This window comes from Gavialis gangeticus, unplaced genomic scaffold, assembly GCF_001723915.1.
Source record: "Gavialis gangeticus isolate Ggan-Ray unplaced genomic scaffold, GavGan_comp1, whole genome shotgun sequence".
Taxonomy (NCBI): domain Eukaryota; kingdom Metazoa; phylum Chordata; order Crocodylia; family Gavialidae; genus Gavialis; species Gavialis gangeticus.
In genome coordinates, this window is record NW_017729008.1 from 19330830 (window position 1) to 19351217 (window position 20388).

At 43.5% G+C, this 20388-nt stretch overlaps 1 protein-coding gene across 2 annotated transcripts in view; it reads left to right on the forward strand.

The window, feature by feature from the left end:
- The window catches only part of PHTF2 (putative homeodomain transcription factor 2), a 240976-nt gene extending 226206 nt beyond the window's left edge, over window positions 1–14770 (forward strand). For both annotated transcript variants that reach the window (XM_019509475.1, XM_019509476.1), the window contains 2 exons: window positions 9776–9901; window positions 12278–14770. In XM_019509475.1, coding sequence (XP_019365020.1) covers window positions 9776–9901; window positions 12278–12298 — 147 coding nt within the window. In that variant the 3' untranslated portion in view covers window positions 12299–14770. The remainder of the gene's footprint in view (window positions 1–9775; window positions 9902–12277) is intronic.
- Window positions 14771–20388: the final 5618 nt, after the last annotated feature.

Sequence of the window (20388 nt, forward strand, 5' to 3'; positions counted from 1 at the left end):
TTCCTGTTGAAGACTATGTATTCTGATTTGCCTTATCCATTAATTCCATGAACTACTATTTGCCAAGCTGCAGACAAGTAACTTAGAATTTCTCATTTGCTTCTGATGGCAAGATTATTTAAATTTTGGTTTCCAGCTGACAGCTTTAAAAGGATTGGTTCACCTGATTTTGACAAGTGTTTGCTCTTCTGCTTTACATCCTAGCCTCTTGCTATGGTATTTGAATACTGGAACCAAATTTAGATTCATAACCTTCAGTGACCAGAAAGTCTTTGAATCATGGAAAATTAAGGTTAGGAGGAACCTCAGGAGGTCATCCCCCTATTCAAAGCAGAACCGTCCCCAACTAGATCATCCCAGCAAAAGCTTTGTCTGCTTGGGTCTTAAAAGCCTCCAAGGATGGAGAGTCCACAGCCTCCCTGGGTAAACTGTTGCAGTGTTTTATTACCCTCCTAGTGAGAAGGCTTTTCCTAATATCTAACCTAAACTTGCCTTGGTGCAACCTGAGGCCATTTTTCCTAGTTCTGTCATCACTGAGAATAGTCTAGATCCATCCTCTGTGGAACCACCCTGTAGGTAGTTGAAGGCTGCTATTAAATCTCTGTCTTCTGTTCTTCAGACTAAATAAGCCCAGTTCCCTCAGCCTGTCCTCACAAGTCATGTGCCCCAGCCCTGTCACCATTTTCATTGCCCACTGCTGGACTGTCTCCAGTTTGTCCACATACTTTCTGTAGTGAGGGCCTGAAACTGGACACAGTACTGCAGATGTGGCCTCACCAGTGCAGAATAGAGGGGAAGAATCACTTCTTTTGATCTGCTGGTAACAGTGCTACTAATGCAGTCCAGTATGCCATTAGCCCTCTTGGCAACAAGGGCACACTGCTGGCTCATATTCAGTTTATTGTCCACTGTAATCCCAAGATCCTTTTCTGCAGAGCTGCTGTTTAGCCAGTCAGTCCCCAGCCTGTACCGGTGCATGTGCTTGTTGTGTCCTAAGTGCAGACTATGCACTTGTACTTATTGAAGCTTGTGAGATTTCTTTTGGTCCAATCCTCCAATTCATTGAGGTTTCTTTGAATCCTAGCCCTGCCCTCCAGCGTATCTACTACTCCTCCCAACTAGGTGCCATCTGCTAACTTGCTAAGGGTTCATCCCATCCCATCTTTCTGGTCATTGGTAAAGATACTGAACAAAACCATCCCAGGACCAATCCCTGGGACACTCCCTTAAGACTGGTTGCCAACTAGACATTGAGCTATTGATTACAACCCTTTGAGCCTGACGATCCAGCCATTTTTTATGCACCTTAAAGTCCATTCATTCAACCCGTACTTCCGTAGCTTGCTTGCAAGAATATTGTGGGAGACCATATCAGAAGCCTTGATGAAGTCAAGATATATCACACCCACTGCTCTTCCTGCATCCACAGAGCCAGTTATCTCATCATAGAAAGTAATCAGGTTGCTCAGGCATAACTTGCCCTTGGTGAAGCCTTGATGACTGTTCCTGATCACTTTCTTCTCCTCCAAGTGCTTAGAAATGGATTCTTTGAGGACCTGCTTCATGATTTTTCCAGGGACTGAGGTGAGGCTGACCAGTCTACAGTTCCTCAGATCCCCCTTCTTTCCTTTCATAAAGATGGGCACTATATATGCCCTTTTCCAATAATTTGGTACCTCTCCTGATGGCAAAGATAATGGCTAGCAGCTCTGCAATCATATCAACCAACACCCACAGCACCCTCGGGTGCATTGCATCCAACCCCATGGACTTGTACATGTCCAGCTTTTCTAAATAGTCCCTAACCTGTTCTTTCAGCACTGTTGGCTGCTTCCCTTCTCCCCCAGCTGTGCTGCCAGGTGTAGCTGACCTTGTCTGTGAAGACTGAGATGAAAAAAGACAGCCTTTTCTGCATCATTTCTCACTAGGTTGCCTCCTCCGTTCAGTTATGGACCCACACTTTCCATGATCATCTTCTTGTTGCTGACATACTTGTAGAAACCCTTCTTGTTACCCTTTGGTAATGGTCTAGGGTGCTACTGAACTAAACATACCACACAGTGAGGATGATAAAAGTTCCTGTGTATTTGAAAATGAAGAGTGATTCTACATTTTCCAATGTTTAGCAGAAGAAATTGCTGTCAGACATCAGTCCAGTCAAATCACTTACAGCAGAAGGAAGTTTTAAAAAACACTTGCTCTGGAGAAGAAAAATGCTAGTTCAGTAAAAGTACCAGAAGAATGCCTTTGAACTAATAAGACCATATTGGCTCAGCACAAGTGTCAAGTGTTTGAACAGAAGAACTCACTGGAACAATGACAAATCAGTCTTAGATAAGTCAGTCTCCTTGTTTGAATTTTGAACAATGGAATACGTTACTTTGACTTACCCATTTTTGCCAGATTCACAGGCCACACAAAAAGACACAGTTGGCATCCTGTTACATGCTAGAGTAATTGTTCTTTTCTTAATTCTTCTTGTGTCCTTCCACCAAAATTATAGAATTTTCCAGTATCTAGCACATAAGAAGGCCTCAGTCTGTGGATGAGACTAGGTTTTCCCTCGTGCAGAGTTCTTCCAGGAGTTGGTAGACCAGTGGATGTCCCATGATCTGATTTCACTACAGTCGCATGTGTCTGAGTTATTAGAGTCGCCCCACTTCTTAATGCTGTATTTTTTGTTCAAAGTTATTTAAATTTTCCCAGGTTGGCCAGTCCTCTTCTCCCTGTGGGGAGGTGTTTAGTAGAGTCAGTATACATTCTGATATCCTTACTTTGCCAAGCTGTATATGCCACATTTCCAGTAAGCCATTGGTGGTGATTTTTTAAAGTGACTCAATCATGGCCAGAAACCTTTTTTTGGTGATTTCAGCTAGCTAAAAGCCACAGCATATCCAGTTAGTAGGTGGCTGGTGCCTCTGGTCTTGCTTTCCAGAAAGCAGACTAGCATACAGATGTTAGCACTCTGGACTCCCATTCAAGCTTAGGATTTCTGTCACAATTCTGATTTCTTCCTCCTGTATCACCTTGCTCCAGGTTCATATTACAGCTGGAAGCTATAGCGTTGCTCCTCTAGAATATCAGTCTTCATGATTTTTCTCTGTTCATTGGATTTCAGAGGCATATCTCTCAGTGTCTATTTACCGCATTAACTATAGATTTAAATCTTTTTTGTTATGAGTAGAAAGTCTCCCAGTATGTAATCATCACCTTTCTTCCATCCAGTAAGATTTTTTTTATCAAGCTAGTGGTAGCCATGGTTACTGCCCTTTGGGAGAGGTGTATCCATATTTTTCATTTTGAGTGATCCCTGATTTAAGGTTTATTTGCTCTAATTGCCAGGCTGGCTTTTCCAGGGTTACCAGTGTTCTCCAAGATTACCCATATCTTCTCGTCTGAGGGAATATCTCTTGTTCTTTTCAGGATCTGATTTAGTTGGGGAGGGAAGGTTGTTTCTTGACCTTTGCAATGTTTGCATTTTCCTTTCTTCCAGCACACCAAAACCGAACCCCTCCTAAATACAAGACAGCAATCCAGATGGGCATTGTATTTGAAACAACTGTACAGTTTCAAATATTGTATGCAATGAGATCATCTGCATACAAGACTTCTGACCTCCTGATCTGCTCATTTGGGAAGTCAAGGATCAGTCTTTGACCTTGCTGCTTGCTTGAATTCTCAGGGTGTTTGAATGGTGCTTACCTTTTAACATGTGATAACATTAAGCAAGTCTTTTCTCAGGCTTCAAACCTAAATTGCAATCTATGATGGATAGAGCATTCAGTTGTTTTAAACTTCTCTTAAAATGTGTGATCCTGTAGATAATCCAGGGTGACTACCTACCTCCTCAAATAGGACTGGTTAATTCAACAGTTGTCACTTTCTTAGATTTATAGGTATTAAAATCATAAAAGACTATTAGATGTTCTAGCGTGGCCCCTGTATATCACAAGCCATTAAATATCATCTTGTATGGTAAGTATAGCCCAATAACTTGTATTTGACGAAGCATACCTTCCAGAAAAGCATCCATCTTGACTGAAAGATGTCACAACCCCTCTATCCTTGCTAGTTTGTTCCAGTGATTAATCATCGTATGTTAAAAAAAAATCTGTCTTGTCTTTAATTTGGATTTGTCTGGCTTCAAGTTCCAGCTGTTGATTCTCATTTTGCATATCCTTGTTAGATTAAAGGGCTCTTTTGGGGGAGAAGTGTTAGAATTTTTTCTTTGCTACTCCATTTATTCAGAGAGAATATAACAGCTTGTCATCCCATCTTATATGAGCTGTTTAGGCAGATTCTTGGTGCCCTATCCCAAGTGGATGAGTTCAGCAGAATGACCCTCCAGCCACAAATATGATAGGTGAACCCTGAAATCTTCAATAATATTTTCCTTTTGAATGAATCTACGTGCATGCCAGTTCAACAGGTAGTTTCTTCAAACACAGAGGTCCCCAGGTATAGAGAATGGGTGTATTTCCATTCAGTTAGCCTGATCCCTTCCTTCTCCTGGAATGATAGCAAAGTCTAGAGGGACTGAGTGAAGCTAGTAATTTTTAGTCATCAGGCCTCCCTAACCTCCTCTTCAAAACCCTTGTTCCTTGTTGTTACACATATCTGTTTCTGGGCAAAGGTCTGCCTTCCTCTGATAGTCATGTACTTCAGGAACTAATTCTACATTCAGAGAAGTAATTTTAATTTTATGCCTTTCTTGTTGTTAGCCGTTTTCCATGAGTAATAAGAGGGATTTTTTCCTTCTGCAGAAATAGCAACCAGCTTGGCCACAACAACACAGTTAGGAATCATCTTTTGTGGTAGTCTTCAGGCCCTGCTAAGGAGATTTGGGACAGAGAACTCAGCACCTGATTGATTAAAAAGGAAATTGGCAGTCAAACTTGTCAGCTCTAGCAGCTAAATAGAGCTTGAATTTGGTCCGTCAAGCTTTCACTTGGAGGTCTCTTGAATCACTTGTTAAATTTCCTAACTGCATTGTTGTTGTTAAAATTACTATGAGAAGAGTCTGCAAATGAGAAGTCTTTTTTTTAAACACTTCACTATTTTTCTTTAGACAAGGTCATGCATTGTTTATTTCTTACGTTAACACCAAAGTAGTGTACATCATTATAACTAAATCAAGAGATTGCTCATTTTTGTTTTATTCTACTTGAAGGAAATAGACCTCTCACATTCTCCTTAATCAAATAGTTTTTTTTTCCTGAAAGTCTGATACTGTATCCCTACACATCATAAAGTACCTAAAGCACAAATTATAGATTAACCTATGTAGTTTTTCAGTATTATACTTAAAAAAATAAATAGCTTCCTTAAATTGCTGCTTGTTCCACTTGACAATCCTGGGCCAAAAAAAAAATATAGAGCTCATATTAAAAGATCTTAAAATCAACTGTGCCTCTTTTAATTCACCTAGAGCTAAAAAGTTGTGGCAACCTTTTGTAGACACTGCATAGGGCATAGACTCCCATTCACTTGTTTTTATATTTAGATTCTACCATGTAACAGAGCTCAAACTATCAAATAATTACCAGCACCTTTAAACATCTTCCTTCTTACTATCTCTATTGGTTGCTAATTCCCATTCATTGGAGGCAGGCTGGTGAGGACTCTCTGCATCCAAACAGACCAATTTTGACTTCTCTGTTAGCTACTTTATAAGAAAATCAGCTTTATACCACTGTTCCTTCCCTCTGTTTCTCATAACTTCACTGCCTGTGTTCTTAGCTTTGAGGGCTTTCTCTGAAGTTTGGGTACCAAAATAATTCTGAAAGGCTAGGAGCTGATACCTGGAGAAGTAAATTCATGTTCCTGGCTCTAGAGGTCATTGAGATCTTCCAGTGTAGTATTCTCCAGGTTTGCTTAGGGCCACGATGAGCGATTATTAGGTGAGAGCGAATTTTGTCAATATGGGTGCTGCCAGATGTGGAAAACACCCCCAAAAATGTGCTTTACTGAAAGCAGCAGCAAGTTACTTCAATCCGGCTTTGCAGTGTCTGTATAGATTGGGCACTTCAGCAGGGCTTTTTGGCACTTTTATCCAATAGCTGATTCAATCAGCTATTGGATAAAAGCACTTAAAGCCCCACTAAAGCATCCAATTTATACAGACATTGGGAAAGCCAGATACAACTAATGTGCTGGTTCTGGGCATGCACTGGGCTCAGCACGCTGAATTTAAAGTAAGGCACCATTTTTTTGTGGGGGGGTTCCACATCTGCAAGCAGTATATGATTACAGAGGTGTTGTACAGATATTGTTTCTCCTGGGAGAGTTGCTATTCTCCCAGGAGAGACTAGAAATATACAGATGTTCAGGTGTTTTTTTCCCAGGGTAAAAATGGCCACTTCAGGAAAAATAACAACTTGGTAAAAACCAGGTCTAAATCCCTCCTAGGAGAGTTTCTCCTGGGAATGTGAACATGCTCTGGCTTTTTCTCAGAATGTAGTCCTCCAGCTTCCCCCCCTTGCAACCCTCCCCGCCCCTGAAGGAGACAGTGTTGCTCACTCAACTCTGCTGCTTTAGAACATTCCCCCTCTGCAAGTCCCACGTTGTGCCATAGTGAAACTCATGCTGGCCATAGGTGGTCTGGGTGAGCTTATCAGGGCTGCTGTATACAGTGCTGTGATCTGTCACCAGACAGACTAAGGAAGCTTGCAGAGCACCAAGATGTGTGTACAAGCCCCCTCCCCCAGGCTACCCAGTGTCAGCACTGCAAGCTCTCTACTCTTCAGGGCCTCAGCATTGAAATGTCTGTATGTGCAGCCCTGGGTAAGTTTCTTTACCCAGAGGGTAAACCTGGGAGAATTCTTGTAGGTTATTTGAATGGTTGTATGTAGCCATAGTTACTTTGCATAAAATCACTTTAGTGTAGAGAGCCTTTTAATCTGTAGCTAGAAGACTTTACTTCAGGTTACTGAATTGTGTAGTTCAGCAAATATTCAGGAAAAGATGCAGTCAAAAAACACATGACCATGCAGGAAGCAAGTAATCTATTTATGAGCTTTTAATGGTTGCATACCACAAGGTCTAGGACACTTTTTGCCAAGAAGGTCCCTTTATAAGTTATGCAGTACAGATAGTTATGTTTCCTTTCCCTTGTACGTTTTGCCTGTCTTGTCTTTTTAAAATTTTATCTATTCTAGGTATGTCTAGCATACAGCATAGTGGCTCACTTATCTGGGCTGTGACCTTGAGAATCCAAATACAAATAATTTATAGCTTACTAGAAGTTATACAAGCAGTAAATTATATTATTAAATTGTACTCTCTTATTGAGAGGTGCTAATGATAAATATAAATAACATGCTATTACAGAAAGTTGTAAGTCATCGTCTCCTGACTAATGTAATTTTATTGTAAAAAAATTGACTAACTTTGGGACTCAGTGTCTAACAATCGAACAGTTACTCACACATCTAACAATTACTTACAGTGAAAAGTATAATGTGAAGTATTACAACTATTTGTTCTGCATTTGCCTGGGTTAATTTGGCATTTTAATTTATTTCTTGATCTGGTTTCTTTTTGCACTAAAAAGATAAATGTTTCTGCCTGGAAAGATGCTCTTTTAATACTATTTTTGTCCTAAAAATAAGGATTGTTATATTAACCCTTTGGCAGAACTGAGAGGGCTGCTGCATCTAAACGCTGATGCATTACACTTTATTGGTTAACATCATTACATTTCAACACTTTGTGCTAATAGCTCTGGGTTTTCATTACATGTCAGCTCTTGGTGCTAATAGCCCTGTTTTTCCATTAGAAAGAGAAAGTATCAGATAACGGGTTTCTTTAGCTCTATTTTTAAAATGATTTTAGTAAAACAGCCCATCTCAAAATGTTCCTCTGATCTTGCCCATTTCACTACAAATCATTCTCTACTGAAAACATGGTCTATATGGTTTTCTTTCTATTTAGACCAAAACAAATTTCAAAATCCGTTTCAGACAGATGTATTGTGCTAAAACAGGGTATGGCATTAAGCCAGTTGATTGATTGACTGGAGTTGTCAGCAGTTCTTTCCTTAAACTGACTTGTCAATACTATGATCTGTTTTAGGCCCTAGAAGGAACTCATAAATGCTTATCACCAGGGATCCAGGTTTTCCGTTTGTCATGGAAAAACGTGGTAAAACCTGGAATTTCTCATTTTAAGGAGAAAAACTTGGTTTTCTGCATTTTGAGGAGAGAAACCCAGATTTTGTCATTTAAAGGAGAAAAACATGAGAAATGGTGGGTTTCCCCTTGCACACTGGCAGAGTTCCAGCCAGCAAGGGCCTGTGGGGAGCGGGAGGAGAGTGGTTAGGCAGGGGGCACCATGTGCATATGTGCATGCACACATATGCATATGACTGTCAGGCAGCCTGGAGAGCAGCTCCTGCAGGTACGTCTGGTGAGGGGGAGGGAGATTGAGGTCCCCATAGGGAGGGAGGGAGGGAGATGGGCAAGGCTGGGGCTGCTGCCCAGCCCAGGTGGTGTGTGGGGCATGGGGCCTGGGCCACAAATGCACGGCCGCAAGGCACAGGCAAGGAGTGGGACAGGGTTGCAGGTGACTCATCCAGGGGGCAGGGGAGGACTGGCTCCCTGCTGCTGCACGGACTCCTGGAGAGGGGAAGGGGAAGGGCACATGCCCCTCAGATTTGTGCATAGGGGAGAGCAGGGACAGGTAGGGAACTTTGGTGCTGCTGCTGCAAGCCCCATACTGCCATGGAAAGGTGCTCCCTGCCCTCCTGGCAGCAGTGGGGGCAGCAGCACAGAATCATGCTCATCACTGATGCTGGGTGGGCAGGTTTGCCTCACCATGGTAGCATGGAGCTCCCAGTGGCAGCAACGAGCTTCCCCACCTGGCCCCACTGTGCCCTGCTGTGCCGGGTCCTGCCCACTGGGCTGTGGAAACCCTGAGGCAAGGGCAGCAGGGCAGGGAGCCTTAAGCCTGCAGCAGGCATCCCGCACCTGCCCTGACGGGCTCTGCTCCTGCCATGCCACCTGTGTGGGAGGGGGAGCGGTGCTCCACTCTACCACAGCAGCCACTGCGGACAGCCGCTGAGGCTCAGGCACCGCTGCCAAGGGAAGGGGGCTGCGGACCTGGGTTTCTGGCCCCTTAGCCCTGGCAGCTGGGAGAGGCAGGGGGCTGTGGGTGGGAAGTGAGGGGCACCAGCATGGCTAGGAGGCTATGGTTAAGGGGAGTGAGGGGCATCAGGAGGGCTGGGGGCCTGCAGGTCAGGAGTGAGGGGCAATGGCATGGTCTGGGCTTATCAGGGCTGCCCAGCACAGCAAAGCAGTGTGGGGGGGAGGAGATCCAAAGCTGGACTCATGTCCTGGTGAGTGAAGGGGGCGGGGGAGACTCTGATTTTTTCATGATAAAAAACCAAAATCAAACACTAAAATTCATAGGTATATGGATTTTATTTTATTATAGGAATTGAGGCACTAGTAGGCTTCCAAATTGCTTTAAAATTATTAATATATCAATAAAATTTTATTCAACTGCTACCTATATATAGAGTGTGGAGTTTCATTTTAATCATGGAAAAAACACAGATTTTGTGTATTTTTATCGGAGAATTTGTGATCTTTATTGGAGAATTTGTATTTTTTAAACAGAAAACCAGGATCCCTGATTATCACAATTCTCTTTAATGTATTGCTATAAAGGGTGGTCTGAAATACTTTACTAGCTCTGTTAGTAACTTATTTCCTGACATTAAAAAATTGTTTTCTCATGATTTGTATCTAATTACATAAATATTTTCAATTACCAGGAATTGGACAATCCCTTCAGGTTATATGGGCTTACAATGAACCCACTGCTTTATAACATCACCCAGGTTGTCATCCTATCTGCTGTTTCAGGTGTCATCAGTGACTTGCTTGGATTTAATCTAAAGGTGATTACTTGCTGAGTGTTCTGTATTTCACTTTGGAATGTTCGTCCAGAATATGTGTAATGTTGCACTGTTCAGCTTGTATGTGCCCTGTAACCCTTTTTGAAGATACCATGTATACCTGAATCCTAAGATGACTTCAAGATGACACCCCAATAATTAGATTCCATACATGGGACATATATACATTAGTTGTAATTTTCCACGTGTAGAATCTAATTATTGGAGAGTTGTCTTTAAATTTGTCTCCCCTCGCTGCTGCAGCAGGGAAAACAGCGGCAGGGGGGCATGCAGCAAGGGGAGTCAAGCAGCCTGACCCCTACCCCTTGCACTTCCCACACTTTGTCCCCTGAACCTGTTCCCCCCGACCCAACCCCCACTTACTCCCTGCCTATCCCTGCAGTGCCTACACCTTCTTATGCCTGCCCCTCCAGCAGGTCCTCCTTGCTGCCTGCCCCACAACATCATTCTTTCCCACCCCCACCTCAGTTGCAGCTCTGGCTCCTCTCCAGATGCTACCCAGCCTGGCAGCAGCGGTTGCAGCAGCAGTTCCAGCCCTTGCCCTGAGCCTGGGTCTGGTCTGAAGCCAGAGCTGCAGCAGGCATTTGTACCCCCACCTTGACTTGAATCTAAGACAAAGAACCCTTTCCCCCCATACTGAAGCAGGGGTTGGGGGGAGGGGCTCATCTTGGATTTGAGTAAATAGTGAAAACAGTGCAGTCACATTCAGTGCACATGAACAGGTCTTTATTTTGTTGGCTGTAACATACCAACTTTTGATTTTTTTTCTATTAATGCCTTTCAACATTCTTGTACATTAAATGCTTCCAACTTTATGGCTTCATTGAGGAGACAGGCTACTATAGGTTCAGTGAACTTATTTCATTTTTTCTGTAGGGCCTACATCTAAGAACTTACTTCTGCCCTATGGCCCTGTATTTGTTTACAGTTTTTAAAGCATGATCAAAAACACCATCCCAGTCTTTTGTCCCATACTGAGCATGATGTCATACCAGAATGCAAGATATTTTATCAGTCATGACTTGGGAAATGAGCTGATCATTGCTCTCACAGTTTAGGTTCCAGGCTGGAAAGTCTGAACTTCCAAATACATGGCATAGGGAGCAGTAGGAGTCTTCAAGTCCTGATAATTAGCCACTTCATTTTTTACATAGACACTTGTGGGGAGTTTTGTTACACATAGAGGAATGTAAATGATTGTGTATGGCAGGTGTATCAAACTCATCTGGCCCTACAAACCAGATAAGGGGCTAGTCCACCAGCCAGATTGAGCTCACAGATTGCCTGTATGTGCTGGAGGCAGTACGCAAGGCTGGTCCAGCACAGGTGCCACAAACAGCATACGGGGTCAGTCACGAGTGTATGCACAGAGATGGGTCCCAGCACATGCTGCATACAGGGTGCATGGCCAGTACAAGGCAGCACCATGGGGTGGATGATAGGGCTCCATGGTCAGATCCTGACACCTCTTCTGTATGGCTTTGATATAGTGATATGCTATGTGTGGCACACACCCTGGTTAGGGTAGACATTCAAAAAGCCTGAGCCTGAATTGATTCAATCTTTGCAGGTTAGTCTAATCTGGCTAGGCTAAATCACTTGTAACTGCACAGACATCCCAGACATGCAGGCACATGCCTACCGTGGCTCAGGCTAGAAGCTAGGGGGCACTAGAGCAGCTCTCTCTTCCCTTCCACAGCACTGAGCTGAGGGGGGGCATGGCCAGGCCCTGGCAAGACTCTGAGTAGTCCAGCAGGGAATTGATAACACAGTGTTTATCACCGCTAACTTGGTCTTTATCACCCCATTAAGAAAACAACAGAGGGATCTGCGTGTTGATTCAGCACGGACTGTAGCCAGCATGTGGTTTGCTAGCTAATACACAGACCTCTCAGCAAGGCAGAGGGGAGGGGGGAATTCCTGCTTAGCAGGGAAGCCGCTCGCAGTCTCTGCTGGAGCTGCAGCCAGGGAGCAGAGGGGAGGGACCAGCCCTGCTGTGGAGCAGAAAGCCTCGCCCAGCCCAGAGAGCATGCTGGGATGCTGGGGGAGTCTGGTTTATCTCAGACCAACAAAGGATCTGGGACAGACATTGCATAAATCAGTTTGACCCAAATCAATTAAGACTGATACTACATTCAACCAAGTGCATCTCAAATGGTTTCAGCCATTTTCAAACTGATTTATGTGCACTGAACATTTGTTCTGTTACAGGTTTGAACCAGTTTCTGATCACTTAAACCAGTTTATATGTAATGTCTGTCCCTAGCCTCAGAGAACAGCACTGAGGCAGTTGTAACTTTAGTATTTAATAGAACATTTGTGTAAAATAAACATTAATCGCTGCTTAAACTTTTTCAGCTCTGGAAGATCAAATCATGACAATATTTGAAGACGATTAAGTAGCACAGTCTTCTAGAAAAGTGCATTGATTGACTAACTGCCTCACAGCAGTCACTGTAACCGGGTTTCAGAAGCTATGGCCTCTTCAAGGATGTTGTTTGGAAAATTGAAGTGTTTACATCTGACTGTCTTGTGCAATCTTTATATTTATTTTATTTTCTCACTGTTTTTTATGTACTAGTTGACATTTGTATTTTATTTTCAAGCATTATTATGCTCAGCTATTGAAAGGGTAAGAAAACTGTTATCCATATACTTGAGATCCTGGTAAATTGGTCACACTAAATTACTATGTCTGTTGTTAAAGCCGAAGCCAATGCTTAGCTTTTGTATTTTGTAATGTTTAGTTACAATAATGCTGTACTGAAGTCACCTTACTTTATCTTAAATTTTTCTAAAGTTGCATAGAGCATTTCATTTTGCACTAATCATTTATCAGTAATCATAAAATCAGTAGGTTGTTGGTGACAGTAGAGAATGAGACTTACAGAGAAAAGTACTGACAATATAGAATGACAGGTAGTAGGGAAAATACTTTACATTGATACTAAAACTGAGCGGGTTTCCTAATATTTTTGGGTGATTCCAGGATCTAAATTAAGCTGCAATTCAGGCACCCTTGGGTATTAGTAAGGTATTAGAAAACAGGTCAATAAGTGCTCTTTGATAACAATTTTATTAGAGCAATAATTGTAAATGGTTACCATGCTGTAAGATATTTTGATAAAATTAACTATTGTATTTATTTGAAACACTGGGCTGTTTGCACAGCTCTGACTGTGCATGCTCAATATGTGCACTTTTTATTATTACTTTTAATAAGGACCTTTATATATAGTAAATTGAATATATTATGGTGGACTGTGGTGCAATATGTATTACCTTTGCAGGCTAAGTATTTAGACTTTTTCCCTGAGTGGAAAAACCCTGTTTATTGAAGAAGGCAAATATGTATGATGAAGAGTAAGATAAATATTCTCCCATAGTACACTATAGTATATGTTATTTATACCACATGTAAGTTTAAGAATGTAAAACAAAACAAAAGCCCAGAAAAGTGTAAGGGTATGATGCAAGTCGTATCTCTTTGGATGGGGTTATTATGCCCATATTACCTAAAAGAATATAATTTACAAAATCCATCAAAGCTTATTAGGCAATTAAAAAATTTAATGATGCTACAATTAGCACCACAAACACTCTTCTCCGTGTGTTTTTATTGAGATTGCCAGGTTTCCATTGTAAATCCTGATGATGCTTGAAGGAGAGACATTTTGATATTCCTTTTTTACATTAGCTCAATTCTGGCTCAGTTCCTGGGAATCAGAAAACTAGAAATTTGTCCTTTAAAAAAGGACAGTTAATTTAAGCTACTACATAATATTTCACTTAAATGACATTGTAAAACCTAACTCCATCCTCTGTGAACACACTTGATGTATTGCTTCTAAGGGAATATATTTGAGTAGCTTTCTAAAAATTGTCTGCTTTAGGCTGGAAAAGAATAGAAAGAATAATAATTCTGCAAAAAAATTAAGAAGCCAGACATTACACAATACATAGCAATTTTCAGAATTGTTAATCATTTGAGATAATATAACTTAAACTTGTGTGGTATAAAATTATTTTTTATATATAAAGCAACACAAACAAGCATTTTGTATTTTATTTGCCTCTGTACTAATGTTTAATAATGACCAAAGTGCATTCTGGTTTTTTTGAAGGAATGTATTACTGGAGCTTTAAGAACATACTATATTTAGTTTCTTGTGAAAAATTTGGCTGCATCTGATCTGTTTCTTCTTCCTCTATGTTGTCTGATGTTGGGATTGTTTTTAGGAATTAAGTATATTTTATAATTTTTTTCCAAAATAAGGTACAGACCTACACAAAACTTAATTTTGCACAGAATATATTTTAAGAAAAAAAATACAGCAGGAGTTGTGTAGGTGGTAAAAGACAAGGTTCTTGGTTTTCACAGCCTGTCACTATTACAAAATAAAAATAAAAGACTGTATTTATTTCAGAATTAAAATATTTTAAAGAATTTTAGGGGTTGAATATATTGCTTTCAGTAAAAAATAAAATAAAAATAACAGTTTGGGTTGAAGATGGAAGCTAGTTTGTAACCACATATACCTCAGCAACTAGCAGTATGCTGGATTGTTGCACTAATAGTGGCAGCTTTGATAGTATAAAGTGGGTCTGTAAAATTAAGTGAAAGCTGATGAAAAATACTGAATTAATTGCTGCCTTTAGGTATATCAATAATGAAAGACAAGACATGAAAGAAATATTATCCATCCCTTAATATGGAAATGCCAGTACAAAAATAGAGGTAAGTAGAAATAAGGCAGATCTTGTGTGTTAACTGTTATTTTTGCCACATGTTTTGTAACTGAAAGTGTGATCAGGCTTGGAATAAAGCACTCAATGACTGATGGTATAAAACTGTGCAATGAACTGTGTGTCTTTCGATTAATGTGTGCAGTACTTCTATGAATTTAAATCCAAATATGTGAAGCTTTAAAAGTGTCATATGACAATTCTACTGAAAATAGCCAAATCCTGGACCATAGAAAAGACCAAGTCAAAGCAAGAAATCAATTTGAGTTTATGGATGTGAATTGCAGTTGTCAATTATATATTTCTCAACCCAGAAAAAAGGAACATAAATATGCTCAAGGCAGATTCTTGTTAAAAATCGGCTTTATCAGATGCACAATTTGTTGTATCAACAAAAAGCTTTGTGACTGAAAAGGTAGGTTACACAAATATAAGGTTAATTGTGGCAAAGTGGGTCTCCCTGACTAGCCACAGTGCTATTGTCCCCCACCTGCCTCTGGGCACGCTGCCCACCTGTCTTGCCTGCCATGCCTTGATGATATCGAATTAGGATGTTAATTAGGTGGGAGGCTGCCCATTCTTTCCCCGATTCCAGGGGATGTTATCTGTGGCTCCATTCTTCCCCTAAACTGCAGCCCAAGCTTCGCAGATGGCCACCAGATGACAGTGCCCCCGGCTTACAGTCAGCCCAAGCTTAGCCCTCATTGTCAGGCCTCAGATGCATGCACATTCATACTGCCCTCCTCTCACTAGGGCCTGTCACACTTCACCTCCTCTCACAGGGTGTCTTTTATGCCTTGACACCCTATACCGCCTTGCTCTCCCTTGGAGTGGGCCTTTTAGCCATAGACTTCAGCTAGCTCATACCTTGGGTGGCAGACATACCGTCTTTTGGGCCTGTCTTGTGACCTTCACTGGGATAGTGGCCAGCCAGTTACACGACCGGGTCTAAGCTTTCCCCGGCCCCTTCCAAGGCAACTCTGTATACTCAGATATACTGGGCTTCCAGCCCTCTAGTTTCCCCTTTACTGGGGCTCCTCATCTCTGCCCCCTCACTGGGGCTACAGGGCTTCCCTCCCCAGTGGGGCTCAGTTGGCCGTAGCCATGCCTGGCCCCTTCTGGGTCTTACGCCCTCCCTGGGCTCAGGTGGCTACAGCTGTGCCTGGCCCCACTTTATACCCACAAAGTTGTGGGGGATAGGGGTTAAGGCACCCCGACCTGCCTTTTACTAGGGTGGTAACTGGCCTGGTATTTCCTGGGGGCTTTCGTGCCACTGAGAGCCCCACCAGGCCACCCACTCCCGGCAGGGTGCAGTTTTAGATCATGCCCAGGACCAGGAGCCTCCAAACCATCCCCTACAGCTCCTGCCCTTACCTCCCAGATGTTGCATGCAGCCTTGCAGCCAGGCGATGTTTCTGCCTGGCCCGCCAGCAGCAAACTGCACTGTTTATATAGGCGGACAGAGATCTAAAATGACCGCTGCAATCAAGCACCTGCTGGCTGCTTGGCTCAGCTCTTAAAATGGCAGGCACCAACCATGCCCTGCCACACTAATCAAAACATTCAATATTTTACTCAATAAAGCCCAAATATTTTATTTAAGTTATATTGAGTATATATTGTGTTTGATTACAAAATACATTCATAGTTAAATAATTTAGAAGTCAAAAGTAAACTCAAACCAATTCACTTTGACCTATTTGAAAAAAGTACTTAAGTATTTGATAATATAAGCAAAATTGATATGTTCTTTGAAATGTTTAATTTAATCACATCAGTATTTTCCAAAAGAAAACTGTTTCATCAGAAAATTTCTCACTTGCTATCAAAAAAATCCAATTTTTATGAGTTTTACTTTAGATGATGGGCATCTTAACACAGATTATCTTTACAGCAACTAAATCCCCAGGCTTTTGAATCTTTGCATCCTTCTGGTACTTCAGTGTCTCCTTTTGCCAGAATACAGGAATGCAGTTTCTATTCTGTCTGCTGTTTGCTTTTTAACTGAGGCAAAAGATACTTGGTTAAGCCTTTTCTTGTTAGAGTGCTCCATGAATTGTGTCTTAGACACCAAGAAATGAGTGTCCTGTAAGGACCACTCTTCTGAACAGCCATGCTCAAGTAGTGTCCTTATCATTTCAAATTCTGTCGTAAGTGTTAGGGATGTTTCCTCCACTAAATTATCTTGACTGCTAGTAGCTACAGTACTAAGGGCAATATGAGTGTCCTTGATCTGCACTTTGAGGATGAGGGAAGTGTGGGGGGTGGGAAAGAAGGATGAGAATAATTATCCTTGAAGGCACATACAGACTGACATTGTCAGTTATGACTCCTCAGCTTCTTCTAGTGCCCTGGCACCGACAGTTCATGAATATTTGTCGTACTAATCAATCTCACAAGCAGCATCTTATCATAACTACGCTGACACTCACAGTGCTACCTCCTTCAATACCCAAGTCCTAGACCAAACTAGGGAATCTGTCAGTAGTAGAGCCTGAATTACCCTTGTTGAATGTGGTCCATGGTCCTCACCCAGTCCTTCCCCTGTTATTGCGATGGGAAACTATTTGTGTCCCTAGAAGGATGTATTCATTTTCATCCTCTGCATCAGCCTACAACAAGGAGACATCTGATGCACCTCATTCTTCTCATTGGGAACCATCAGGGGTCAGAGAAGGAGCATAGCACCCTTTCAGGCCACAAGAGATGTGCATCTTATGGAGTAGTGTGGAAAGATTTAATAACAGTAGAGATGCTTTGATATAGCGGTGCCATATTGGATCAGCACTAATAAAAAGGAAAATTAACATTATCTACTATCAGCTTTTTTTGGCTGGTGTGGGCAATAATGTACCAATAAATATAATGTGCCTTCTGGCTGGGCCTTAGACGCTGTATTCATGCACACAGCTGCACGCATGCATGTGGCTAGGAATGCAGCTGGGCAGCATGGAGATCAGTGCCATGCAGGTAAGTCTGTAAATGGGGAAGGGATGTTGGAGGGGCAGATTGAGGCCCCCATGGTGAGGAAAGGGGTGGGACAGGGAGGGGCTGGGGGTGCTGCCCAGTCAGGGCAGTGAATAGGCCCCCAGGGTTGGGAAGGGGAGCTGGAAGGAGCTGTGGGCGGCTCATCCAAGGGTGTGGGGGTGGGTGGGGAGGGAGGCAGCTCCCTGCTGCTGCACACACCCCCAGAGGGTGCATGGTAAGCATGTCCCCCCAGATTTGTGGGCAGGGTAAGGACAGATTTGTGCACAGGGCTGCCCACTGTGGGCTCAGGGCTCTCTGACCTCCTACCTTTGCTTTGGGAGCTGCACATCCCCTGCCTGCCCAGCAGCAGTGGGGGTGGTAAGTTGTGCTTCCCACTGCAACATGGGTGGGGGAGCCAAGCAGCCAGCACACGGCATTTAGGGCAAAGGCAGCAGGGTGGAGAGCCCTGAGCCCACAACGGGCACCCTACCTCCACCTTTACCCTGTGCTGGGGGTGCAAATGCCCCCATGCCTCCCCTGGAGCAGCACGCACAGGCATGGAGCTGTCCCCCCTCCGCACCCCCTCTTGCCCCCTAGACAAACTGCCTGCTGCTTTGCCCCAGGGTCCCATTCACTCTGCTGGCTGGTCGGCACCCCCAGCCCCTGCCCCTGTCCTTGTCCCACTCCCTCCCTCATCCTGGGGGCCTCCATCTGTCCCCCCATGACTCTCTTCTCTCTCGCAAACCCCTTCCCCTCCACAGACTTACCTGCAGGGTACTGCTCTCCACACTGCCTGGCTGTGCTTCTGTAAATTGGTTATTGGATTTGTATCAGCCAATATGCCTGGTGAATAATCAGCTATCGGTATTGGCCAAGAAAATCTTTATTGGTGCACCCCTAGATAACAGTTTTTAAATACATGAAGGGTTGTCCCAGCTGCCTGCGGAGGGTTCGGGATTGAGAGTGTGGTCGGGGGGTAGAAAGGTAAGAAAGGTTTATTGACTTAACAAAAACATGACTACACACAGATAACAAAACAGACGGACAATAATAATTTGCGTCGGCAACTTATTGGCAGTCCCCTCTGATGCCTGATGTACAACAAGTTTCTCTTCTGCAAAGCTCAGCAAAGTTAGGTGTCCCCGATCAGCACTGTCCGAGAGGTACCAGGAAGGACCCTGGTATTCAGTCCTTGGGCTCCTTGAGATCCATGGGCCAACTGATCCAGGTCAGCAGCTAATCTTAAATCAGGAGCTTCTTTTACAGAGCTGCGTCTTCCTTCTAAACGATTTCCTCCACACTGTTAAGAAGCTGGATGGAGCCTGGGGACCCAACTTGGAGTTGTATCTGGGAGGTGTTTTGGCAGCAAGCAAATTTGCATCTGGACCAGGGATGGGGTTTTGGGATTTCTATACTAGTCTCTGTAGCCAGCTTGCACAGCGTTTCCTGCTGGAGCAGCTGAGTGCTGGTTAGGGTCAGGGTTGGGACCAGGGTTAGGAACAGAAAAGGCTTAGAGGTGTCTTCCTGCTTCGAGTTGGTTGAACTCCCGGAGATGTATTCAGGGCACGGGGAGGGAGGACAATCCCCACAAGCAGGAAGCAAGCTGGGCCCCAGGGCACCCAGCTGGGCATGGGCTGGGAGAGCTGCCAGCATTGGGGTTGGCATTTTGAGTGGCAGGGGCATTTTGCCCCAGTCTCTGCTTCCTGGGGTTGCTGGAGCAGCCCAAGAAAGGCTTTAGGTGCAGGCACTGCATGGCCATGTGCCTGGTGCCACTGCCATTGGAGGTGGTTCAAGCACCTACTTTGAACGCCTTCAAGAGAAATTTGGATGTTTATCTTGCTGGGATCCTATGACCGGAGCTGACTTCCTGCCCCTGGGGCAGGGGGCTGGACTCGATCTTCTAAGGTCCCTTCCAGCCCTAATGTCTATGAAATCTATGATTTCCGGATGTGCCAACCAATTTATAACTTCTGAGCTATGCTGATAACTTACAGCCATTCAGATTCTTTTTACTTCAACTGTCCTTAGACTGACCAATAGCAGTACAAGCCTTGTATTCTTCTGATAAGGTTAATTTTAACTACGCCACAGGGCCTACCATCAGTTCTATAAGGCTTTGCTAAATTTACTAGGCCTCACTACATCTTAGACTTTAATTAGGCTCTTAGCAACACCATATAGCTTAATATCTGAACAAATGACAGAAAAACACTTGGTCTAATCTTCATAGAGCCTTTAGCAAACACCTTTATCTCACAGACATTTTCAGCTGTCAAAAAGGGTCATTACAGAGAAGCTGGAGATGGACTTTTCTCTGCGGTTGTAGGGGGCAGAACTAGGAGCAATGGTCTCAAGCTGCAGCAGTGAAAATTTAGGCTGGAGACTAGGAGGAACTTTCTGACTATGCAGGTGCCCAAGCATTGGAACAGGCACCCAGAGAAGTTGTGGAATCCACCCCTGGCCATTCTGAAGAGCAGGTTAGACATGCACTTAACATGCAGGTTAGCTCCAACACTCACACCGGGGGAAGCCTCGCACAGGACTCTGTAGGGAAGCAGGGGGCAGGGCTCCCTCCACTCCTGGAAGAGTCCATGGACCTGCACAGCAAGGGGCGGGGAAGGCAGCTGGTTCCAGCGTGGGGCTTCCTCCACTGCGAGTGCGGCAGGTGCCGCACACAGCCCGTGATAGAGGTGGCTGAGCAGGCTATGCTCCTCATCCTCTCGTGCAGTGCTGGCCAGAGCCATGACCCCTGCGTC